Source organism: Sorex araneus, chromosome 8, assembly GCF_027595985.1.
Source record: "Sorex araneus isolate mSorAra2 chromosome 8, mSorAra2.pri, whole genome shotgun sequence".
Classification (NCBI taxonomy): Eukaryota; Metazoa; Chordata; class Mammalia; order Eulipotyphla; family Soricidae; genus Sorex; species Sorex araneus.
Window position 1 is genome coordinate 40,219,830 of NC_073309.1, and position 25,065 is coordinate 40,244,894.

General features: G+C 56.5%; 1 protein-coding gene across 2 annotated transcripts; it reads right to left on the bottom strand.

Moving 5' to 3' along the window:
* Positions 1–671: 671 nt before the first annotated feature.
* On the bottom strand, positions 672–14,106 carry DMKN (dermokine). 2 transcript variants are annotated; one of them, XM_055146174.1, is made up of 19 exons: positions 13,804–14,106; positions 13,237–13,578; positions 13,076–13,135; positions 12,899–12,943; positions 12,524–12,775; positions 11,295–11,348; positions 10,841–10,891; positions 9,139–9,204; positions 8,581–8,634; positions 6,946–6,996; positions 6,783–6,830; positions 6,557–6,604; positions 4,281–4,337; positions 3,827–3,874; positions 2,447–2,494; positions 2,202–2,291; positions 1,458–1,481; positions 1,302–1,345; positions 672–905 (listed from the first exon to the last, which is right to left on the bottom strand). In XM_055146174.1, coding segments are annotated over exons 1-19 (1,686 nt in total). In that variant the 3' UTR covers positions 672–904. The 2 variants fall into 2 exon arrangements, with proteins under 2 accessions (XP_055002149.1, XP_055002148.1); XM_055146173.1 differs by having other exon boundaries at positions 1,298–1,345.
* Between the last annotated feature and the right edge of the window lie 10,959 nt (positions 14,107–25,065).

The following is a 25,065-nucleotide window of genomic DNA, read 5'->3' on the forward strand; positions in this document are numbered from 1 at the left end:
ACACACAGGTGCTTGCTGCTTTTCACACACAGAATCTTCTGCCCCTGGACTCAGCTCAGGGAGAGGCACGGGAACGTCCTGGGCCCCAGAACTGCACTGGTGCCTCAGTGCCCCCCCTATGCCTGAGTCACGGGTGCGCCAGAGCAATCCAAGTGCTCAGTCAGCCCTTGACCGGTCACCAGCACGGGGCCTGGGTCCCTGGAGGTGCCGAAGATTGCAGGCAGAACCTGGACCTGGGGACACGGGACAGTGGCCGGCGCTACTGTCTCAGAGGATCCTGAACCGGGTATGCCCCCCACCCCTGCCTCCTCCAAGCCTCAGTGCTTTTCCTGGACAAAGACTCCCCCTCCTGGCGAGGCAGGGACACAGACCGGTCCCTGAATCCGGGGCCTGGTTCCCCACCCCCACGCCGTCCCCCCCCCCCCCCCCCGACTGGCCCCTGGTGGGCAGCCCTGGCAAGAGTCTTTGTTAAAGAGGCAGAAACTGAGGCATTGTGGGGTCTCCTTGTTGGCCAGTTGGCCTGGGTCGCTTGCCCCTGCGGGGGAAGACAGGACATCACCTGCCCCCCAAACCTGTCTGCCTCCTCCCTGGCTGAACGCTAAGACAGTGAAGAATCATGGCAAAAGGGTCGGGGAAATGAGATTTGTGCTTTATTTCCACAGACTCAGAAGTAGGCGGTTCCTCCCCGCCCCAGGAATTGCCGTGTTGCAGTCAGGATGACGAATGCGGACGGGTAAGAAGGCGCCTTTCGCCCCAGGAGGCTGGTGGCCAGAGGGGAGGAACGAGGGAACCCACCGGCCAAGCTTCCCCGTCGAGATGAAGCCTGGGGGGAGCCGGAGGGCAACGTGGCGGGGCTCCAAGGTGATGGAATTTTCAGGGCCTTAGTCGGGATTAGAAGCACGTTTCTAGGAGAAAAGAACAGAACAGAAGGTAGGAGGAGGCCGGCCCCCATCACCCTGTCCTGTCCGTGGTGGATTCCACTTGCCCATTCCCCCACCCCAGACTCCTCTGGAAAACACCTTTGGGGACTCCAGTGCCCCTGGGATTCCCTTGCTGCCTCCAGGGAGCCCCCCTCTGAAACATCCCACCCCCTCCTGTGGGTCCCAGCCCCCTCTGCCAGACCTCCTGGCCCGAAGAGCGTTCCTGAGGAGACGCTTCCTTTTGGGCCTTTCTCTTCTGCCCACACTGGGTGGTCCCCCTCCCCGCCTCCCCCCACCTTTGAGTCCTTCTGTACATCCACTGGGATCAGAGGACAGGCGAGCCCCCCTCCCGCCCAACCTGGACCCCCGATACTCACCTACCAGAACTTCAGCCACCCCAGGAGACCAGGCTGCACCCGGGAAGCCTTCGGGGAAAGGGAGGGGGTCTGAGTGGCCCAGGCTGGCTCTGTCCCCCACCCGGTCTCCCGCCACAGCCCCTCTCTCAGGCGCCATGCTGCCCCCGCCCCCCAGACTTACCGAGGAAGGAAGCCCAGCTCCCCCCTGGAAAGAAAAGATCCGTTAGAGCGCCGGGCGCTGCCAGGTGTGACCCATAAGCTGCCTGTGTCCAGCTAAGCCCTGTGGGGCCCGGGACAGACTCCAACTGGCTGCTCCCAAAGGCCCTGGGGTGCCTCGGGGACCGAGGCTCCTCCTGGAACAGCCATCAGGCCTTTTGACCTCCACTGATGCTGCCCAGGGGCCCTGAGCAGCCCCGGACGAAGCTAGGTGCTAGGGGCGAGGGCGGAGGTGCCCCGTGCCTGCCGGGAGGGTGGGCCTGGCAGGGGGGTACCCACACGTGGTCTTCGCCTTCTCAGTGTGCGGGCACACTCTCGGGAGCAGTCCTCTCCCCGGGGCCCTCACAGCTCTGAGACACGGAGGAAAGGCCCGTGTCCCCTTTTCCGCCCCGTCAGCAGCGAGCCCCTCTAGCTGTGTCCCCGGCCGGCCTTTGTCTGTGCCCAGCTCTGTCCCCTGGAAGGAAGCCCGCCCAGCACGCAGTGCACCCCAGGCCAGCTTTCTCCTAAGACTCAATGAGCCCCCCGCAGCCCCCCCTAGGGAGGCTGGTTGACTTTTTCCTCGTGGGAGGCTACTGGCGTCCAGTTCTCTCCATGGTGGGAGACGAGTCTTTCCTCACCTCCCTCCCTCCAAACCATCTCCCAGGGAGCCTCCATTGGAGGGGTGGGGACCCCCATGCCACCCCATGGTCGCGGACAGGTGATGTCGTACCTTGGCAGGGACATTGTTCGGATACGGGTACGGGTACTTTGCCCCCGGGGCGGTGGGGTAAGGCTGCTGCTGCGGGTAGTAGTTGTAGTTCTGCAGAGGGGAGGAGGGGGAAAGCGTTTTGCTTCAGGTGGAGACCCTGAGCTGGCTGCTCCTTTCTCAGAGCCTCGTCGGCATCTCCGGCAGCCCCCCAGAACCCACAGTCCCTCCTGAGACGGGCCTGGGCCTGGGGAAGGGCAGAGGCTCACCTGGGCAGCCCTGCTCGCCCTCTTCCGGACAGACGGGGCCTCTGCACCCTGGAAGGGAGAAAGAGCAGGTCAGAGGGGCCCTGCCCACCGCACCCCAGCCCTCCCCCTGCTCCTCAGTCAGTGCTGCCCACGGAGAAGGTGGTGAGGAAACCGATGGCCCCGATAGATAGGAGTGCCCAGATTTCCACACTCTGGCAGCGGGGGCGGGAAGCCAGGGCAGAGAACCAGCTCAGGCGCCACCGCCCGTCATGGGAGCGCAGGCCCGAGTTGGGCAGGACAGCAAGAGCAGGGACACAGGGACTCCCCACCATCAGGGCAACTCCAGCCCTCAGGGCCCACCCCAAACCCTGACCCCTCGCAACCCCTGTCCTGTGCAGGGTGCAGGGACGCTGGCGGGGTGGCCCACGGGCTTAGGTGAGGGGTGCAGGGTTAGCACCGGGCTCCAGGAGAGGGAGGAAGGGGCAGGTAGCGAGAAAGCAGAGGAGTCTCCGGTTCAAGTTCCTACACCCCAGCCAGTCGGCCCTACCCCACAGGAAGGAGAGTTTGATTCTGGCCCCCATCACATCCCTACCAGGAAGACTCATGCACATGCGCACACACACACACACACACACACACACACACACACACACGCACACATGCACACACACAAGCTCACACAGAGGCATGCACACACACGTGCACACATGCACACACATACATGCACACATGTACACATGCACACAGAGACATGCCCACATGTGCACACATGCACACAGAGGCATGCGCACACATGTACACACATATGCACACATATATGCATGCACACGAACATATGCCCATGCATGCATGCATGCATGCACACACAGGCACAGGGCTGGGTTAGGGCTTCCCCTTCCTCTCTCTGCCTGCCCCACACCAGACCCTACTCAGTCAGCCCTGGCTCTGACGCTAGAGGAGCAATGAAATATCCCATTTCCAGCCTTTCTGAGGAGTCAGACCAGCGCCGTGTGTGACTGGCCACACTCAGTCCCCCACTTTCCAACCCACCCCCCAGCCTCTGTGCCCATGGCTCCTGGCCGCACAGGATCAAGGTGGTCCATCCTGCCCGTTCTCCCCAGAACCCAGATATCCACGCCTGCACCAGCTGCACCTCCCCCTACCCCTGGGTATTAACCCCATGCCCAGGCCCCGACCTGTCCCCACTGCCTAGTTTCTGCTGTCCCTGTCAGCCACTGTGGCTCCCCAGCCAGGCTGCACCCCGCCGGAGCGACAGAGCAGAGAGAGTGAGGGCTGCACCCCCCACCCTTGGCTTTGATCTCGGGGCTCCCACACCCTCCTGCCACCCAGCCCCAGGGCTGAGCTTGCTGGCTCGGGCGGGAGAGCGGCTGCTGCTCTTACCTGCACGATGGCTTTCCAGTTCAGGAAAGGCGTGTTGTGTTTGAAATCCTGGAGGGGAGAAGGAGAGGAATGGAGGCCCCGGAGGAGGAATGAGAGGGTGGGGGCCGTGCAGGAGAGATGGACGGACAGGAGAGGGCGGGAGAGATGGAAGGATGGACCGCCTGGGGGACCTGCAAAACTGGTCTGAGTCACCAGGGGGCGGTGTGGAGCTGGGTGAGGACGGGGTCTGTGGGGCTGGGAGCACCAAATTTGGGCAACTCTATAGCCAGACCTTGTCAGGGGTCAATAGACATAGAGGGGATATTCAACTTTTCATTTGAATCTTCATTTTCCCTCAAGGGGAGATTTTCGCCAGTGAAACGTGTGTTGGGGTGCGGGAGCTGGCGTTGTGGGGGGCGTGGGGAGGGATAGGGCCTAGCCCCCCTGCTTCTTCACCACACCAGGTTTCCCATACCTCCCAGAGGCGGCTGAAGTAGAGGAGTGCTCGGGTGCTGGGGGCCGGCCCCTGGCCCTGTGGGTAGAAGGCGGGTGCCGCAGGTTAGAGGGAGCCTTGCCTGCCCCCCACTCCCACATGAGACCCTGCTCCAATCCCCACCGTTTCTCAGCTCAGGATTGGGTGCTGGGGTCTGGACAGAAGCTGGCTGCCTCTGGATCACCCAGAACCCATTTCCTCAAACAGGGGCAGAGACTAGATCTCTGGGGTCATCATCCCACCCTCCTCTGCCAAGGAATGCTCGGTGGGCAAGTGCCCCTCGATGCCCGCTCCCCTGTCCCCAGGCAGAACAGGGATACAGCAAAACCTCCGAATGGAGCCGCCTGCCACACCGCCTCTGCCCATGTCCTACACTGGAGGCTGATGATGCTCCTTCCACGACCCCAGGACACAGAGAGCAAGGCCAGGAGCACAGGGCAGTCCAGGGTTCTTTCAGGGCAAAGTATCTGCTCCAAGAGGGATGAGGGCTCAGTGACAGGCTGGGGTGGGGGGCAAGCAGGCCAGGCCAGGGACCTTCAACCCGGAGGTCATAGGTCAGATCTAGATCTCCCCACCTGCTGGGCCCACTCCCTCACTCTGACTGGTCCTCACCCCTCATTCAGACTGAGGTGCTCGGCCGCCTCAACTCCCCGAGGGGAAGGAGTCGGGGTGCTTCTTCTCTGCCGGCCTCTCTTCCTAGGCTTCCCCAAAAGAGTCCGTAAAATGAGCCTTTCCTAACTAGGGGCCCTCATTGCCTAGCACCCCCAGCCCCTGTGTGCCACAAGGTTTGGCTGTCTGTCCTGGCTCTCTCAGAGGTGTCTGTCTGCACCCAGGTTCTCCCATCAGACCCCAAGTCTCCATGTTCGGAGCCTGGGTCTCCCCAAGTCTGGTCCCTGGATACCCTGGAAGGGAAACTGAGTTAGTGGCTCCTCCTGAGGGACAGTCCCATCCCTGCACAGCCCCCTCTGGTGCCAAGGGCAGAGTTTGCCTTTTCTGAAGCGTGAGTGGTCTTTCTACACACCCCCCTCTACCAGTCCAGGCCCACACAAGTTCAGTCTTGAGAACTCTCCCAACCAGACCTTCCCCGAGTTCAGAGTGGCCCAGAGCGGGTGGCCCGCGGAGCTGGGTGTGGTAGTGGCCTAGGGTATTGGGAGGCACTTCCTATTTGCTTAAAGAAGGGCGAGTTTCATGGGTTGCTGGCTGGAACCCTCTGCTCTAGGAAAAGGGTTTGAAACAAGCGCTCACAGTCCCACGGAGGTGGCTAGAATGACTGGTGAGTTGGGAAGGGGGGTCCCTTAACCCCCACGGTCAGAGCAGCTGCCATTCAGCTGTAGTTGATTCTCAGCCACCCTGGAAAAGACAGTTCCAGGTGGCCCAATTTTCAAAAGAATTACCAATTTGGGCTTGGAGCCATAGTATAGTGGGTAGGGAGCTTGCCTTGCATGCAGCCGACCGGGGTTTGATCCCTAGCATCCCATATGATCCCCTGAAACCAACAGGAGTGATCCCTGAGCCCAGATCCAGGAGTAAGCCCTGAGCACTACCAGGTATGGCCCAACTCCTCACCCCAAAACTCCTCCCAAAAAATACACACAAAGAAAGAAAAAAGATGCCCCAATTCACAATATTCCACATTGCCAAGTCTCTCAATCATTAAACTCGGGCAGCTAATTCACACTGTTGGAAGGACAAGGGTGGAACCGAGCCTGTCCTGTTTGGACCCCTGTGTTTGGAGTGTCTGTCTGCCTTCACCCCTCCTCCCCGTCCAGCCTATCTACCCAAACACCCATCTTCAAGTCTGGCATCAGAACCTCTGCAAGCAAGAGGGATGCAGGGAGGAAGGAAAGGGGTTCTGGGCCCTGGCAGCAGTGGTCCGGGGTCAGATGCTACACCTGAGGTGTGGCATACACCAGGCACTGGAAGTGTCACCGCTCCTCAAGGGCCCTCTGGTTCCACGGGACTGTGGGTCAGCCTTGGCCTTGCGTATCTCCACGGGGACACCAGTTCAGTCCTGCTCAGGTCTGTACGTTCCCAAGAAGCCCTTTGCCGCCTCCAGCCTCAACTTCCAACTACCACCAACTTCTCCCTCTTTCCAGGTCTCTGCCCTGCCTCCTCGTTTTTCATCTGTCTGTCAATCTCTGGTCACATGCTCCCAGCACTGTCTCCTCGTTTCCCCTGCTCCCAGGCCAGAGGTTCGCGTCCTTCTCCCTCACCCTCTTCCACAAAGATGGGACGTGCAACGGCCTTCCAGGCCTTACCTTGTTGATGGCATCCCAGTTAATGAAACCCAGCTTGGACTTCAAATTCTGCAAGGTGGTTAAAACAAAACAAAAACGAAACAAAAACAGAGTGAGTTGACTCAAGGGCTGAAGAGAAGTCCAGGGTCAATACTGAGTCGTGATAGGAAGAGGACCCCGGCCGATGGACCTAGGATGGGGTTCTAGATTTCCAAAGGAGGGAGTAGAGCAGTCCTGCAGAACTCACCTTCCAGAAAGTGTCAAAGTCGAAGAGCCCGGAAGAGGTCCGAGAGTTCTAGGGAACCAAGGGAACAGGCAGGAGAATCAGAACTGGCTCCGGGTGCCAGGGCAGGGCGGGGCAGGGCTGTGCGAGTTAGGTGTGGCCCAGGAAGGAGTGAGCCCCGACTCACCATGGCACTGAGGCCCTCGGCGGGTACGCCTCCTCCGTAGTAGTTCTGCCCCTGGGGGGAGAGGAGCGATGCCTTCAAGGCCAATCACCCGGCCCCATCTCTGCCGCTGCCCAGGTCCCATTTTGTCACCACAGGCCCTACCCCCACCCCTGCACAGCACTGAAGCACCCAAAAGAACCCCACAAACGCCTTCCTGCCATCCCTTGCCACAAACGTCTTCCCGCCATCCCAGGTTCCTTGTTTCCCTACTGGGTTCCTTGGATCAGACTGAAACGCTGCCACCCCTGTCTCCTATCCGCCAACACAGCTAATCTGAGAGCAGCCATACACGTCGCACACCGTGCCAGCCTCCCTGCCTTAGCTGCCACCTAGCTACTTCTTTGGGCTCTGTCTGTGCCCTCCACCATGTTCCAGGATGAGGGCACGGGAAACTCAGCAGACCGGGCACTCGTAGGGCTCTCTGTCCCGTTTTAATTGCAGGAGCTCAGAGAGGACCACTGAGTCACCTCAAGACCTGGCAATGAGCACTACAGCAGGTATCTGAACCAACCCCATTTTCTATCTCCTAGTGCACTATGGGTCCCCTCTCATCACTGCCTGCTTCAGGATGCGTTCCACAGGGCTGTGAAGGTAGCTCATGTGTAGAAGAGCATCCACCTAACATGTACAAGGCTCTGGGTTCAAGCCCTGGTGTGATGGTATTTTAAAAAGAAAAAAGAAACCGAAAAACAAAACAAAACACCTTTTATGAAGCAGTAGCACAGCAGATAGGGAGTTTGTCTTGCACACGGCTGGCCTGGGTTCAGTTCCCAGCATCCCATATGGCCCCATGAGCACCACCAGGAGTAATTCCGGAGTGCAGAGCCAGGGGTCAGCCCTGAGCATTGCAGGGCGTGGCCCCAAACCAAACAAACAAAAATCACCCCTTGTTGCTGGTGAGATAGTACAGCAAACCTTGCATGCATTTGCCTTGCATGCATCCAACCAAGGTTCAATTGCTGGCACCCCATATGGTCTCCCAAGTCCCTACAGAAGTGATCCCTGAGTGCAGAGCCAGGATTGAGCCCTGAGCACAGCTGGGTGTGGCCAAACAACAGCAACAACAAAACAGATAGATAGACAGAGATGAACTTTTACAGAAATGTGCCGGACGAGCCTGGCATCTGAGCGATAATCATTGTTTTGCTGTCACCCCTCAGGGCCTCAGGGGGATACAGGGTAGCAGTGGATTTTTAAAACATGGGTCCAGAGCAAGGGCACTTGCCTTGTATGTGGCCAACCTGGGTTCGATTCCCAGCACCCCATCTGGTCCCCTAAGCACCACCAGGAGTGATTCCTGAGTGCAGAACCAGGAGTAACCCCTGACCACCACCAGGTATGGCCCAAAAAAGAAAAAAAAATTTAAAGCACCCCCTGATTATTCTTCAGTTGTGTCTGCCATTCCCTCCCTTGCTGCCATATGTCTCAGCTTGTCCCCAGGTGGGGGTGGACTACAGAGGGGTCCCGTGACCTTCATTTAACCTCCCTGCCAGATGGCCACCTGACACAGACTCAGAGCAGCCTGCCAGAGACGGGGTATTTCTGCTTCCTTTCCAAGCCCTGGACATTTGTCACTACAGCAGCCCTGGGAATCACCTGGTAATTGCCTTGGGGGTTTGCAAAGAGGCGGCCACCATCTTGGATGAATTCCTGGGGAGAAAAGAACGCTGATAAGAGTCAGAGAGGACACAGGACACAGTTCGAGAGGGCAGGACAGCAGGACAGGGGAGAGGGGCTCCAAGTGGGGAGTCAAGGTCCCGGAAGGGTGTGGCCCCGAGAGAACCCCCTTCCGCCCCTTGCTCCCTTCCGCAGCCTGTGGGGACTTCGGCCTTGTCGGCTAATGACGCTATTCCTGCATGCCGCCTAGAGCCCACCCTGAGGGGCGACGCCCCCACAGCACCTGCCTTCTCCCCTGGTTTGGAGGCAGGAAGCAGCCAGCCTGACGCCAGCCGTGCCAGGGTTCTGCACTGGTCAGAAGGGCCCTGCTGGCCAGGGAGTCATGGGAGAGGGCTCAGAGCGCCCCCCTTCAGTTTTCGGGGTGAACCCCCAGCCCTCCTCGTTCCCACCACTCTGCATGAAGCTCAGAGAACGGACACAGGAGACGGGCTCCTGGAGGGTGACCCTCGCCCCAGTCCCCCTTCGAAGTCTCCTTACCCTGCTGCTGCCAGCGCCGTTGCCACCGCCGCCACCACCACTGCTACCCTGTATCCCCCTGAGGCCCTGAGGGGTGACAGTGAAACAAGGATCATCACTCAGATGCCAGGCTCGCCCCAGCACAGTTCTATAAGCCCTTCAGTACGACTCCCCTAAAAATCCTCACTCGCTCTCTGAGACTTGTCAAAACTTCTCAAGTTCCACCGAGGGAACAGGCCAAGGGCCACCAGAGACGGGGAGAAAAGTGTCACCGCAACTAACCACAGATCCCACCGCACCCCCTGCAGCGGGTAGGGGAGGCACCAGCCAGGGGCCCGTTTGGGCATGGTTTTTCAGTCTGTTTTAGGGCCACACCGGTGATGCTCTGGGTTTACTCCTGGTTCAGTGCTCAGGCATCACTCCTAGGGGTGCTTAGGGGACGGTATGTGACACTGGGATTCAAACCCAGGTTGGCAGTGTGCAAGGCAAGTGTATGTACTGTACTATCTCTCCAGTCCTTGCAGGTGACCTTTTAAGCTGAAGGTGGGAAATGTAATTGGTCTTATCAGTCCCCCCTTCGCCCCCGTTTTTGTCTTTATCTGGCTTCTCCCCACTCTGGAGCATCCCGAGCTGCTTCAGAGTGTCGGGTCAGTCGAGTGGAGGCGTGGGACGAAAATTGTACAACCAGCAAGTAAAAGTCAGATGATTACAGAGTGAGATGAAAGCCCTGACATTATAGCGGTGCTAGAAGTCCCCAAGGGAAGTAGCGGCCTTCACTTCCAGGAGCCTCATCTACAAAGAGGACTGATTCACCTCATGACCCATTGCAAAGCTTTGTAAAAAAGCACGTTAAGAACTAGACACAGAAGGACAAATTGGGAGAATTAGCTTAGAAACCTGAAAGGTCAGTGCCCCAGTCTAGAAGGAGCTGCTCAGAAGGGCTGGAGTGATCATACAACTGGTAAGTGCATGCCTTGCACACAGCCTCCCACATTCGATCCCCGGCATCTCAGCATCCCATATGGTGCCCGCAGGCCTGCCAGGAGTGATGATGAGCACAGAGCTGGGAGTAAGCCCTGAGCATCACTGGACTGGCCCCAAAACAAAACCAAAAGAGAAGCTGCTCATAGAGCCCCGACACCTGCACAGGTCCCCCTCCCCCTGGCTGTGGCCCAGGCGGGCTCCCCACCTGCACATCAGGGAAGATTGGCTTTACTAAGCGTGTCAGGAGCCAAGCCCTCGGCCCCACCCAGGCCTGCTGAATCAGAGCCTGAATTTTCTTTCACAAGCTCTCTTGGTGGCTCCTGGAAGAGAGCATCACCCTGCCTTGGTCAGCGCAGCTGAGCTGCGGGAAAGCCCAGATTTCCAGAAAAACCGGAGATCTTTCCAAACACCGTTTCAAAACTCCCCTGGGGAGGTCACTGAACGTTGCTCCCCGGCCAGGAGTGGGACATTCCAGATGATTCTGTTCATTCAAGGATTAGCTTTCATGGGCGTTTTCATACCCGCTCGGTGGCTTACTCCCTGGGCACGGCAGGTCACAGAAGACTTCGCAATTAAACCGTGACAGTGGAGACAGTATTTCTGGGTGTGTGTGTTTGGTTGTATGCTCCTGGATGGTACATGTCCCCCCTACCACCACCAGGCTGGAGGCCACACTTAGCATTAGCAGCTGAGTCAAAGGAACAGGCTCAGCTGGAGTCACCCCAGCTCTGGCACTCACCTGACCCCCAGATCCTCCAAACACACGAACTTCATTCTCTGGGTTTTCACACTGCAGGACAGAAGGGGGAGACATCCTCAGTCCCCACCCAGCCCCGATGCCAGCCCCCGCCTGCCCCCCCACATTGCAGCCTTTTGTTTTTACAAAGTTTTTGCTGCTGTTTGTTTTGAGACCTCCGTGATGCTCAGGGCTTACTCCTGGCTCTGTGCTCAGGGATCATTCCTGGTGGTGCGTGGGGGACCATATGGGATACAGACATAGGTTGGCCACGTGCAAGGCAAGTGCCCTCCTCGCTGTATTGTCACTTTGACTCCTCGTTGGAGCGTGTTTATAGGACTTCACTCTTTCACCCTGGCAGCTGTCCACTCCCACCCTCCATGTCCCCTCCCCCTCTCCCATCACTCAGCACAGTTTGGGGGAGACCTGTGCCGGGGGACTCTCCCTAGACACTCACCCCAGGTATGTTTCCACCATCGTTGCTGCCCGAGGAAGAGCCGGAATTGGAGCCCTGTGAGGGAGAGCAAGAGTCCGTCTGGGGCCCTGGGGTGCTCGGGGAACAATGCCATGCAGGGGACCAAGCTGTAGGGGTGGGCCACATGGTATGCAAGGCCTGTGCCTTTTATCCCTGTGCCATCGCTCTGGTCCCCCAACAAAACTGTTCTTCCCAAGGGAGTCCTGACCTTTGCACCTCTTCTCCCCAACCTCTGACCTGCTCAAGTTTGGTGGAGGTCAGTCACTGGGACAAGCCATGGCCACGGGCATTTGGAAACATGGGACCATTCTGGAATCCCAGCTGCTGTCCCCCAACCTCCTCTGCATGCATGGGGGGATTTGGGGGGCAAGGCCTCTGACTCACCCTCCTCTCTCCTCACCCCTGCTCTCTCACCCTCTCTTGGGAGTCCAAAAAGGGGAAGGAAATTCCTAGAGTCCTTACCTGGGACTCTATAGATGCTTTGATAGAACATTTCTAGAATTTTCTTTTTTGGGAGCAGGGGATGAGCTGGGGGCCACACCCACCACACCCTGTGCTTAGCTCAAGGACTATTCCTGGCTCAGAAGTGACCCCCTGGATATGCTTAGCTGAGGTTATGGGGGGAGGGGGAGCTTTATGTGGTGCTGGGGATTCGAAACACAGTCGGCTGTAAGCAAGGCACTCTCTTTAACCCCTAACTCTCTCTCCAACCCCCTCTCCCAAATTTCTAAAATTGTCTAAGGGTCATTCCTAGGTGCCGAGGTGGGCCCAGGTAGGCAGGGAGCAATGTCTTTAAGAAGTTCATGTAATTTGGCCTGTTCTAGTGGCTTCCATCCTCTGGTCTGACCTTCTCGGCCCCAATCAGAGCTTCACCCTCCCAGGCTGCCTGACCCTCTCAACCTGCCTGGCCTGGGCCTGCGTGAGCAGCAGTGTGCAGGAGGCCCCCTGGGAACCCCCATGTTCTGCCCCGCTCTCCACAAGCCCCGAAAGGCGGGAAGCGCTGTGCGGAGGGGAAGGAGAGTGAGCCCCGTGGTGGGCACGTCTCCCGGGAAATCCTGAGCACCTGATGGCTGGCGTGGGGTGGGGTGGGGGTGGAGGGGTGCCCCTTCCCCCCGGTGGGGGGCAACTCTTTAGTGTGCGTCCTTCCCAAGGGGCCTCAGTCCCAACTCCCGCTTCCGTCGGGGGTGTGGAGGTGGGTGGGGAGCACTCACAGAGCTGGAGCCAGAACCGTTGCCGCCCCCGTTGTGGCTGCCGCCGCTGTTGCCGCTGCTACCCCCGTTGTTGCCCCCGCCGTTGTTGCCGCCCCCGTAGCTGCTGCTGCCGTAGTTGCTGCTGTCGTAGCTGCTGCCGCCGCCGTTGTTGCCGCCGCCGTTGCTGCCGCCGCCGTTGTTGCCGCCACCATTGCCGTGGCTGCCACCGTTGCCACCGTTGCCGCCGTTGCCGCCACCGTTGCCGTGGCTGCCCTGAGGCGCAGGACGAGAGCAATGCGGGGATGGAGGCTGCGAAGGCCCCGACCACCGCACCCCTCATCCTCTGGGGCGAGGCGCCCCCCGCCCACCCCGCGCTGGGCTCCTTCCTCCTCTTACCCCGGAGTCGCTGCTGGAGCTCCCCGAGGGTGGAGGGTTAGTGCACTGTGTGGGGAGGAGACAGACCGGGGGCTTCAGCCAGAGCCCTGCGGCTCCCTGCTCTCCCTCCCCCACCCCTCTTTCCAGCCCCTCGTCCCTCCTCTGCCCCCCTTCCAGTGCTCACAAGCAGACACTCACCTCATTGTTGGAGTTGCCGCCGCCCCTCACTGCACCATAGCCAGGCTGGGCCACAGCTCCCTGCAGAGGGAGGCGAGAGCCCATTGGAGAACCGCGTGGAAGGATGGATGGATGGACAGCAGGTGTGGTGGGGGACAGACCTCTCGGCCCGGCTACTTTACCTGTGCATTGGGCCCCAAGTGGTAGGACCCTCCTGCGTTGCCAGCTTGACCCCAGGCACCTCCCTGAGGGTTACTTCCAAAGTTGCCGTTTGCGCCACCGAAGGATCCCTGGCCCCAGGGAGCCCCAGGACCCCCAGGAGAGCTCTGGCCCCAAGGAGCCCCAGGACCCCCGGGATAACTCTGACCCCAGGGGTTCCCAGAACCCCCAGGGTAGCCCTGGCCCCAGGGAGCCCCAGGACCCCCGGGATTGCCCTGGCCCCAGGGAGTCCCGGGCGGGCTGGGGTTGCCTTGGCTGTGGATTCCGTTGAGGCTCCCCTGCAGGTTGTGTCCCCCAGAAGTTCCCTGCAAGGATGAACGCCTGTGCTTAGCATGTGCAGGGCGGGGCAGGCAGAGCCGCAAAGGAAGGGGGGTCAGATGAGGGCACAGGGAGAGGCAGGAAGAGCCTGGCCAGGCGTCAGGAGGGATGCAGAGCAGAGAAGCAAAAGGCCCCCAGATGTCCTAGGAAGAGACCCAAGCATCCTTGCAAGCCACTCTCCACCCCCACTTGCACCCTCAAGTCCTACTCACCCAAACACCGTTGCCACCAGGCAGGCCCTGCCAGGCCTCGTGGGCAAAGCCTGCTCCCTGCCGAAGGAGCTCCTCGGCCTTTCTGCCAGCCTCACTCCCCAGGGCGTGGACTGCTTCCTCGACACCCCGGTTGATCACCTCGCCAACGGCAGGGTCCACGGCCCCCCTCACTTCAGCCCCTTCGCCAGCAGCCTCCCCCATGGCAGCCCCAACACCCTGCCCACCACTGAGCAGAGGGCCGGCCCCCCCACTCTGCAGGCACAGGGCCAGCAGGAGGCAGGCCAGGGAGCCCTGAAACTTCATCTTGGGGCTCGGTCCCTTTCTTTCTCCCCACCCGATCCGGAGTCTCTGTCCTTTCTCTGCCTCTGTGTGACACCCTCTGCCTGCTCTCTCCCGACTTCTCCCTCCCTCGAGCCCTGCCGCCTTCTTGCTCCTTTCCCAGACACCCCGGCCTGCCCGGAGCTGTCCTGCTGCCACTACTCCTTATACTGTCGCTTGGGAGAAGGTGACAGGGCTGGGCAGCCGAAGTCCCTCCCTGCAGAGTGACTCAAGCCAGCCACCCCTCCGATAGGGTAATGAGCTGTAATTGAGAGTTTAGGAGGCTGGGATGTGATGAAACAGAGAGGGAACCCGCGTGCGCGGCATCGGGGCGGGAGGGCGAAATGGATGCAAAAGTGTCGCCATTTCCCAACCACAGGAATCTGGGGCGCAGGGTGGGGGTGGGGGCATCTGAGGAGATAAGCACTTGGTGTCTCCTGGGAACAGCGATGTGCGGGCACTTTGAGAGAGGATTCACTGACCAGACTCCAACCAGGGCCCCCCTCTCCCTTGGACAGGCAACCCCAGCCGGGAAGGGAAGGGGAAGCCTCCCCAGCCAGCCTGCTGGGGGTAGAGGAACAAGGGAGCCCCTAGATGGCGAGGCCAGTGTCCATTCTGGGTCTTTCTATCTCAGTGTCATCATGGCCTTTGTCCATGACATTCCTGCTCCCTGTCAGATCACACCCCTCCCAATCACCTCAAAGAGGGCAGCCCTCCCCTCTTTGCAGCTCACACAGAGCCTGGGACTCCTCAGGTCCCTACAGACCTCAGGCATCGGGGAGGAAGTAGCAGTCTCCCTGAGCAGTTCTTGGCTGAGACAACTGGGTGGGGTACAGGGCAGGGGAGCTGGGCGGGCCCACACCCCCAGGGAAAGAGTGGGAGGGCGAGAGGCAGGGAGGGAGCGCTGACCCAGGTACCCATCCTGTTCACCCGGCAGAGCAGCGCACGGCTCACCCCACCCAGCACCCCCCCACACCCCGCTCCCCAGGGGCCCCACAGCTCCACGGGCTGGGCCAGGGCAGGGGTTCAGCGCCAGGGCAGGTGCCCTGGGTCAGCCCTTCGGGGAGACCCTGCTCCCGCTCTCTGTGCAGAGCTCCCCATTCTCCCCAGCTCTCGGCTTTGCCCTGCCAGGGGACCGGGTCTGGCTCCCTGAGCCCCGGGTCCTCCCACTTGGCACCTGGCTGTATCACTGGGATTCATCACCCAGTTAGGAGGGGCCGGTTTCCATCTGCCTTTCCCAATGTCTCTCAGTTAGTCTCTCTCCACCCCCCCACACCCGCACCCGGACTTGTAACATCCGATGCCTTTACCGTGTAAACACAGCCCCGGCCTGTCTTCCTCAGCTCCTCCCTCCCTGTTATTCCGTCTCTGATTCTTTTAATGATGACCGTAATCATGGCACTCAGTCATAATAATGGCAGTCACGAGAGAAAAACCGCGCCAGAGCAGCCAGAGCTTTTGATGTGTCCAGCGCGCTGGACCAAGCACCAGAGAGGCCTCAGGCCGCCTGGGAGAGAGGCTTGATTGTTACCCCACTCTGAGGCTGGGAACTGAGGCTCAGAGAGAGGACATGACGAGAAGGTGGAGCAGCAAGTCCAGGCATGCCTCACTCCCGAGCCCCGGCCCAAACACTGTCATCTGGGTGTCCCACGCCTTCTCCTGCTCTTCAAAGCATCCATTGTCAGTGGACAGAAGTGGTTTGGGTTGGGGCCGGAGAGACTGTATAGCGGGTAGGGCGCTTGCCTTGCTCACGGCTGACCCAGCTTCAATCCCAGCATCCCATATCATCCCCTGAGCCCCATTAGGAGTGACCCCTGAGTGCAGAGCCAGGACTAAACCCTGAGCACTTCCCAGGTGTGGTCCCAAAACAAAATCAGGCAAAACAGACTCATTTGGACTTTGTCCTGAAACCACGTGGAGGCCAGCAGGAATCCACTCAGGGACCCCAGGAGTGGTGACACCTGAGCCCACTGACCCCACATGCACAGGCAGGACACAGAGCAACAGATGATCTCGTTAACTCAAGGCATCTCCCTCCAAGCCTGCCAAAGCACCACCTTCACCATGGCAGGTGTCTGCCCTCTCCCTTCTCTCTCTGCCAAGCCTTTTCTTTAAGCCAGTTCCCTTTCTCGAGTATAGTTCAAGAGAATGATTTGTATCACTGCTCAAAGTGGAAAGCCTCCATCACTTTCTCGTACACGTGAAGTACCAAAACAAAGCACGGGAGCTAACCAGGCTCTTGCATCTTTCCTGCTGCACGTCCTGTCCTCTCTGTTAAGAAGCAACCCGCATGAGGGGGTGGTCAGAGCACATTGGACTGTGTCTTCCTCATTCCCATCACCAGAAGGTTTCAAGGAAAAGCAAGAAGAGAGCCTGTTTCTCCCTCTGTGACGAAGTGGTGCAAAACCACATTCTTTTTTTTTTTTTTTTGGGTTTGATCACTTTTATTTATTTTTTTTTAATTTATTTATTTTTAATTAGAGAATCACCATGAGGGTACAGTTATAGATTTATACACTTTTGTGCTTATACTTCCCTCATACAAAGTTTGGGAACCCATCCCTTCACCAGTGCCCATTCTCCACCACCCGTAAACCCAGTGTCCCTCCCACCCTCCCCAATCCCATCTCCCCCCCACCCCACCCTGCCACTGTGGCAAGGCATTCCCTTCTGTTTTCTCTCTCTAATTAGCTGTTGTGGTTTGCAATAAAGGTGTTGAGTGGCCGCTGTGCTCAGTCTCTAGCCCTCATTCAGCCCGCAACTCCCTTCCCCCACATGGCCTTCGACTACAATGTAGTTGGTGATCGCTTCTCTGAGTTGACCTTTCCCTGGAACGTGAGGCCAGCCTCGAAGCCATGGAGTCAACCTCCTGGTACTTATTTCTACAGTTCTTGGGTGTTAGTCTCCCACTCTGTTATTCTATATACCATAGATGAGTGCAATCTTTCTATGTCTGTCTCTCTCTTTCTGACTCATTTCACTCAGCATGAAACTTTTCATGCCCATCCACTTGACTACAAAATTCTTGACCTCCTTTTTTCTAACAGCTGCATAGTATTCCATTGTATAGATGTACCAAAGTTTCCTCAACCAGTCATCCGTTCTGGAGCATTCCAAAACCACATTCTTAAACCACCCAGATTCCTTCACCTTCTGCCTTTTGGGGCAACTGCTGTCTGGCATCTCTGGGCCATGGTCACCTGAAATCTACCTTGGGACATAAAGAAATACCTGCTGTGAGCCAAATAGAAGGCAGGCAACTTTCCCAGGCCTCATCTCATTTAATCCTCGCTATGCCCTCGGGGAGGTACGTGTTTCCATTTTACAAAGAAGGTCCCAAGACCAGAGGGATTAACCATCACACATACACATCGTCCCATGTGAAATGGTCAGGAGAAAGAGCTGTGAGCCTTGGACCCAGGTCTGTGTAACCCCAAAGGGCTTTTTATCCTGCCCTGCCCTGCTGCCTTTGTTCTGGTCCATAATGTCACCCACAAATCTAACAACCTATGTGGTAGTGGTACTATGACTTTTTTGCTCATTGAGATGACCAAAATCTATTTCTTGTTTAATATATTCAATTCAATTCTTTTTCTTTTGCCATACCCAGCAATGCTCAGGGGTTACTCCTGGCTCTGCACTCAAGCATTACTCTGGCTGTGCTTGGGGGACCATATAAAATGCCAGGGATTGAGCCCAGTTGGCTGCATGCAAGGGAAATGTCCTACCTGCTGTACTATTGCTCCGGCACTAATTTATTTGGGGGGGGGCAGGGGGCTTTGGGGTCTCATCCAATGGTGCTCAGGGATTACTCCTAGTTCTGTGCTCAAAATACTCCTGGTAGGCTCAGGGAACCATATGGGATACCAGGGATCAAACCCAGATCAGCTGCATGCAAGGCAAATGCCCTACCTGCTGTCTTATCACTCCCGCCCCAAAATTAAATTCTTAAAATAGATTGAAATCTTATCCACAATTCCTGGCTTACAGTTCCTGAAAAAAAACCCTTGGACTTTCCTAAACATTGAAAGCAGAAGGTCTGTGGGTCCATCGGTGAAGCACATGATTTGCAAACATGACGTCCTGGGCACAATCCCCCAGTGGTCCCCCAAATAGACAGGAAGAAGGTATTTCTTGGTATGTGGATGAGGTAAGCATGAAAGGAAAGGTACTGGGGAACCAACCAAATCATTAGAGAATTGGAAGTTCACTTCCAAAACTTCCTGTAGGAAGAGAGAAATGAGGAGCCGGAGCCTGAGTTCAATATTTGATGAACTGTACCCCAGGAATGAAGCCTCCATAAAAACCCCAGAGGGGGAGGGTCCAGAGAGCTTCCAGGTTGGAGAACCAGATACCAACGTGCTGGCACAATCCCCAGGAGCCAGAAGTTTCTTGGTTAGGATAAACCTCTCATGTCTTTGTCTGGCTACGATGCACCGCTATAGTCCCTGTTGTCATAAGTCAGTGATCTGATGAGGCTCTGGGCTTCCTGAGACTGCACAGTGAGACACTCTGGCCAATTGCTCTGACCTGAGCCTGGGGTCGTGGGAACCTCCGCTCTGTATGCCGGGGTCTGAAGAACAGACTGCATATCTGAGATGGGAAGACCAAGAACTGAGAGGACAAGCACTTTGCCTATGGAATCTGATGCTCACTCTGGGCAGAGAACGACAGAATTGAGCAAAGTTCTTTGAGTCCCCACTAATGCCCAAGAATTGCTTGTTGATGTCTGGGAGCCTCCACACATTTATGTTGGGGTGAGGTCCAGGCCCCCTTTCAGACACAGCATCTCCTCTGGTTTTACTTTTCTCTCTTTCACCACTTCATTTATTCAACAAATATTTACTGACTCCCTGTTCGGCACCACGCCTGTTCTAGGCACGGGGCCACTGCATGGAGCGAGATCAAAATCACTCTTCACGGAGAGGTCACATTTGGCTCAGGGAAGCTGGACAGGAAGCACATTGGCAGTGTGAAGACATATCCAGTGGAACGGGAGGAGAGAGAAGATGGGATGGCCTAAGCGGGTGACTGGGAAGGGGTTCCATGAGTCGTGCCCCATGTACAGAGCCCCAGAGTTTGTGGGTGAGGAAGCAAAGAGGATATGAAAGGGGTGGGGACTTGGAGCAGACAATGACAGAGCCAAGACCCCAAGGTGGGAGTCCCCCGTTATTCTGAAGACTCGGGCGTCAGAGCAGATGGAAGAGGGAGGAGCTGAAGAGTGGCAGGGGGTCAGGCGGAACAAGGGGTCCTGGACCAACTCCGTCTGGGCCAAGGATTTGCGCTGATGAAGGACATGGTGAGGCTCAGGTGTTAGCAGGATTGTTCTGAAGAACCACATGGGGTCCAGGCTGGCAAACTGCAGAGACCAAGGAGGAAGCTCCGAGTACAGAGAGGAGGTGGCTGTTTGGCAGCGCTGCTCTAGGCGTGGGGGCTGAGGCCTCACAGGGCGCTGTGCACACCTGGACCTGGGCTGTTTTCCTGGGCTGAAGCAGCAGTGAACATGAGGAGTGCCAGAGGCAAAGAGCAGAGAACAGCACATGGTACACAGGAGCATATAGAAGCCTAGAGGTGCTAAGAGTCTTGGAGGTGGAGCGGTTGTACTGTTAACAGATTATTTAGTTTACACACACACACACACACACACACACACACACACACGCCCCTTCCACAAGTACCAAAGGCAGAAACTTGTTTTTCTCATTAAAAATATTGTTTGGGAGGTCAGGAGCAATAGCACAGGGCATAAAGCATTTGCCTTACATGCAGCCAACCCAAATTCTATCCCCAGCACTCTACAGGGTCCCCTCGACCACACCAGGAATGATCCCTGAGTGCAGAGCCAGGAATAAGTACTGCCTGAGTACTGCTGGGTATGATGCAAAAAGAAAAAAATTAAATTTAAATTAAAAAAATATATATAGGGGGGTTGGGGCTGGAGCAATAGCACAGCGGGTAGGGTGTTTGCCTTGCATGCGGCCAACCTGGGTTTGATTCCTCCGTCCCTCTTGGGTCGCCCAGCAAGCTGAGAATATCCTGCCCACACGGCAAGCTACCCGCAGCGTATTCGATATGCCAAAAACAGTAACAAGTCTCTCAATGGAGACGTTACTGGTGCCCGCTCGAGCAAATTGATGAATAATGGGACAACAGTGCTATAGTGCATATGGGGGTCCAGAGAGGTAGTATAGCAGGTAGGGCACTTGCCTTACATGGGCCCACCCAGGTTTGGTCCCTGGCACCCCATGTGGCTTTGCACATGACCAACCCGACTTTGATCCCCAGCATCTCATATGGTCCCTCAATCACTGCCAGGATTGAGCACAGAGCCAAGAGTCATCCCTGAGCAGCACCTAGTATGGCCCCAAAACAAACAAACAAAAAAACAGTTTGGAGCTAGCGACGTAGCTTAGCAGGTAAGATGCTCACCTTACAGCCAGCCCAGGTTTCTTCCCAACACCATCTATATCCTCTTGAACCCTACCAGAGTGATCCCTGAGCACAGAACCAGGGGCACCTACATGAGCCTGTGCACCACTCAGTGTGGCTCCCAAAATAAAGACAAAGGGCTGGAGAGATAGTACAGAGCATAAGGCCAATCCAGGTTTGATCTCCTGACCCAGGTTCAGTTCTCTGCACCCCATATTCTCTGCCCCTCCTCGAGTCCCACTAGGAGTGATTGATTGCTCGAAGCTAGATGTAAGCCCTGAGCACTTCTGGGTATGGCCCCCAAAGCAAAACAAAGCAAAAATAGGGGGGGGGGAAAGTTTATTAGGATCTAAAGCACACATCTTCTCGTCACCGGCTGAAGGAAAATGACTCCGTGGTTTTCAGCAGAGTTTGCCGTCACCGCCCCGCTCTCATTTTCATCATTTTCCCCAGAGGCGCTCACTCCCGCTCCCTCTCCTCTTAATCCCTGGCAATTAGTTGCTCTCTGTCCCTTTCCGCTTCTACGCACTTTGTAGACATGGAATCAGACACCTGTGGCCCTACGTGAGCGTTCCTCCCCGGAGCGGCCAGTCCTCCCAGTCCCCTGTACCCTCTCCCTGCTGCGTTGATTCCTATTTGTGGTGGAATGACGTCCCCTTCCCTCAAATAAACCCGCTGTGCTGATCCTCCTAACAAAAAGAACTCGGAGTTGCTTTCAGTTCTCGGTTCTTGTGAATAATTCTGCCATGAACATTCATGTACAGGTGTTGTCTAGACGGAAGGTTTTTGTTGTTTTGTGTTTTTTGGGGGACACACCCAGTTGTGCTCAGGGCTTAATCCTGGCACTGCACTCAGGTGTCATTTCTGGCAGACTCAGGACCCTGGGGATGAAACCCGGTCTACAAACATGGCTCTACTGTGTGCAAAGCAAGCACCCTACCTGCTGTACTATCTCTCTGGGCTTATTGTGTAGACATGGCATTAAGCTTCATTGTATATACAGCTGAGAAATGAAATCGACTCTATAGTGAATGTTCTGAAGCATTAAAGGCCTTCATAAATGATCACTTGAACTTAGCAATTCAGGCATCAGACTGAGAAAAGTCAGGCACTCTTGCTTGGTTGGTGGTACAGTACCAGGGACTAAAGCCACATGGGTGAGGCGTGAACACTACCACTTAGCTTTAAAAATAAAGATTGATTGCAGGCAGATGGAGAGAAAGTAAGCTGGCTAAGGTGCTTGCCTTGCAAGTAGCCACCCCAAGCTCCATTCCCGGTGCCACATACGGTTCTCTGACCATCGCCAGGAGAGGTCCCTGAGTAATGCCAGAGTGTGGCCCCCAAACAGCAAATATGTCACTTACTAACAATAAATACATGTTAGTATTTTTTCACATGGGTCACCCCCAGTGGTGCGCACAGGGCCAAGTTTCATGGTGTGGGCCTGATGACTCAGTTCTCTTATCCAGCAGAACTTGGGGGTGCTGTGATCTGGGAGGGGTGCTGTGCTCATGGCTCAGGGCCCCAACTCAGGGCCCCACACATTCTAGGCATATACTCCATCACTTGAGCTATCCCCCAGCCTAAAGGACTTATTTGGAAGTTCCCCCTCCTGTTCCTCCCCTTCCTTTTCCTCCTCCTTCTTCCCCTCCTCCCCCTCCTCCTCCTTCCCCCACAGCAGCCCAGATGACCAGCAGAGACAGGCTCTAGAGCAGAGCCTGGCAGTCACCACACTGAGCTGGGTGGCCTTGGGCATCTCTCTGGTCTCTGGGTCTCGCTATGCTCACCTTGGAGAAGAATAATCATGGTACCCGCCCCAAGGGGGTGGTTCTGAGAATGAAATGAATCACATCCTTATGTGCAGAGCACAGACTTAGTAAGCACCCAATAAATGACAGCCGTGAGGTTCCCACCCAAACTCCACTCCCTGTTCTTGCACATAGGCACCAGTCAACCCTGGATCCCCCGGGGCTCCCCAGTCCAGTTCTGTGTAAGGCCCAGGGGCCCAGTTCTAGCTCACACCTGTTCTGTGGTCTCTCCCGCATCTACTAAAGCCTGAGGCCACCACCCCCCAGTGCCAGATGTGTGCCAATATTAGCATTGTCCCGAAATCTTGACCTTGACCTCTAAGTCTTGGGAGAATGTTGATACAAGACATACAAACAAATATATTAACTCCCAGTTGTCATCAGATCTACAAAGAAAAAGCCCAGCACATCGTGAGAGAGAAGGACAGAGGTGTCCAGGTCTCCTGGATCTGATGGGAGGAGTCCACATGGGGACATAGAGGCTGGAGACTGGGGGACAGAGGGACCACACAGTAGGCCTGCAGGCAGGTCCTTACCTACCCTCAAGGCTGACCAAGTTCTTTCCCAGATACCTCCCAGAACAGAGCCCCACCCTCCCCCATCAAGATCCCTGAGAAAGCCCAGCAAGAAAACGTGTTAACAAACAATATCATTGAAAGTTGGGCTACAGGGAAGAATCTAGATACTTCCTTGTCAGAAGGGACCCCCTCTAGCCCCCAGGGAAATAGGTCTCATACAGAATAAACCAATCAGTGGGTAGGGCGTTTGCCTTGCACGTGGCCAACCCAGGTTCGATTCCTCCATCCCTCTCCGAAAGCCTGGCAAGCTACCAATATCCTGCCCACACAGCAGAGCCTGGCAAGCTACCCATGGCATATTCGATATGCCAAACATAGTAACAAGTCTCACAATGGAGATGTTAGTGGTGCCCACTCGAGCAAATCAATGAACAAGGGGATGACAGTGCTACAGTGCTACATGTTCAGGGGAGTAAATGGTTCTGTTTATTAGAATGTAGTTTACTTGGCAATGCCACAGAAATCTGTTAAGACAGATGAAGGTGTGATAAGACAAGTGGAGTGAAAGGTAAATGTAGCATCGTCAATGGAGGGTGTGCGGGTTTTCACCCCAAATTCCTTCATCTCTGGTGTGCTTGGAATCTTCTCGAGATATTGCAACAGGAGGGAAGGAACGTATGTGATGGGGATGACAGTATCCTACAATCAAGCCGACTCCAGGGTCAGACACACTGGCTTCCTGACGCACCTGTAGGCCCGTCCCTGTCCTCCCTGGCGTGACATTGGTTTTTCAGGAGCCTTGCTTTGGACTTATTTTACAGTCTCTTTCCATGCCTTCTCTCCCTTTATGCTTGTGAATTCCCAAATAGCAGGAACACTTCCTCTTATTTGCAGTCACACCACTGGGAGCTAGGGTTTGGAAGCTGAAAGCCATGTTTGTCATACTCTGGCAGAAAATTATGAGGAAGCGATTTCCCCTTTCTGGAGAAGTCAGCCACCTCCAGGCACACAGTCCTGGCCTAAACACCTTCAGCCCATGCTTGGCATGTTCTAGGGATATGAGAGGCCACAGTGAAAGGCCAAGTCCTGTCAGGACGCAGGCCTGCTGCTGTCCCATGGGTTACATTCTCCAGCCCTGCTGAGCCTGTTTCCTCATACAGGCCATGGCTGTCCTAAGGGGACTTTGGCCTTTGCTCAAGGGAGACCCCGGGATCTGGGCAGCATTTCCTGCCATGCCTAGAACCTACGAAGTGTTCGCTAAGCGTCAGCTGTTCTCACGGCTCCTCTGGTCTTCGAGTCATCCACAGACCTCAGCAATGAGCATAAACGCTGGGTCTGTGTGACCTTCATGTACAGAGACTGTCCCTCCTGTCACCAGGGCGCCTTCCCTCCAGGGCCTCCCTCCTGCATCTCTCTTGTATCCTAAACACGATCCTGTGTGGTGCAGAGTTTCTCTCTCTCTCTCTCTCTCTCTCTCTCTCTCTCTCTCTCTCTCTCTCTCCTCTCTCTCTCTCTCTCTCTCCTCTCTCTCTCTCTCTCTCTCTCTCTCTCTCTCTCTCTCTCTCCTCTCTCTCTCTCTCTCTCTCTCTCTCTCTCTCTCTCTCTCTCTCTCTCTCTCTCTCTCTCTCTCTCTCTCTCCTGACTCTCAAAACTCATGTTTCTTCACGTGCGGGAGCCTCCTCTGTTCTTGGCCTAACTCACCTAACCGGGTGGTTGGGCGGAGGTGACGGCATGTCAGGCGCCCCACAGGAGCCCGCGCACAATCGTTGCTCAACACTACAAGCTGCCATTGTTGCTCCTGGGGGGCCACACCCCCGGCTGAAGATGCTATCCACTGGGCTCAACCATCTGCTTCCTTCCTTCCTTTCTTCTGCCCCCACAATGGGCTCAAAGGGGCTTTCCTGCTGCTCCCAGTGCCGAGAAGGGTCTTCACTGCCGACTGCAGCTTTCCTCATCCCACCCCGTTCCTCATCCCACCCCGCTTCCTTCTCTTCAGCCCCACCGCTCAGCCCCAGACACCCCAGATCCTTTTCGAGAGAAGACTAACGCCCCCCACCCACCCTGCACCCACCCCTCCTGAGAGAGCAGAGCGGACCATGACAAGAGAGTCCAGTGGTCACGTTTATTCACAAATCTCACCACAGCCCCCGTCAGGGTTCCCAGGATTCGGTCCCCACCCCCACCCCCGT

Coding starts and splice junctions, on each gene's coding strand:
- DMKN (XM_055146173.1), bottom strand. CDS start 14,106: ATGAAGTTTCAGGGCTCCCTGGCCTGCCTCCTGCTGGCCCTGTGCCTG. Junction 13,579..13,803: donor CTGGTGGCAACGGTGTTTGG/GTGAGTAGGACT, acceptor TCATCCTTGCAG/GGAACTTCTGGGGGACACAA. Junction 8,635..9,138: donor ACGGCGCTGGCAGCAGCAGG/GTAAGGAGACTT, acceptor TTTTCTCCCCAG/GAATTCATCCAAGATGGTGG.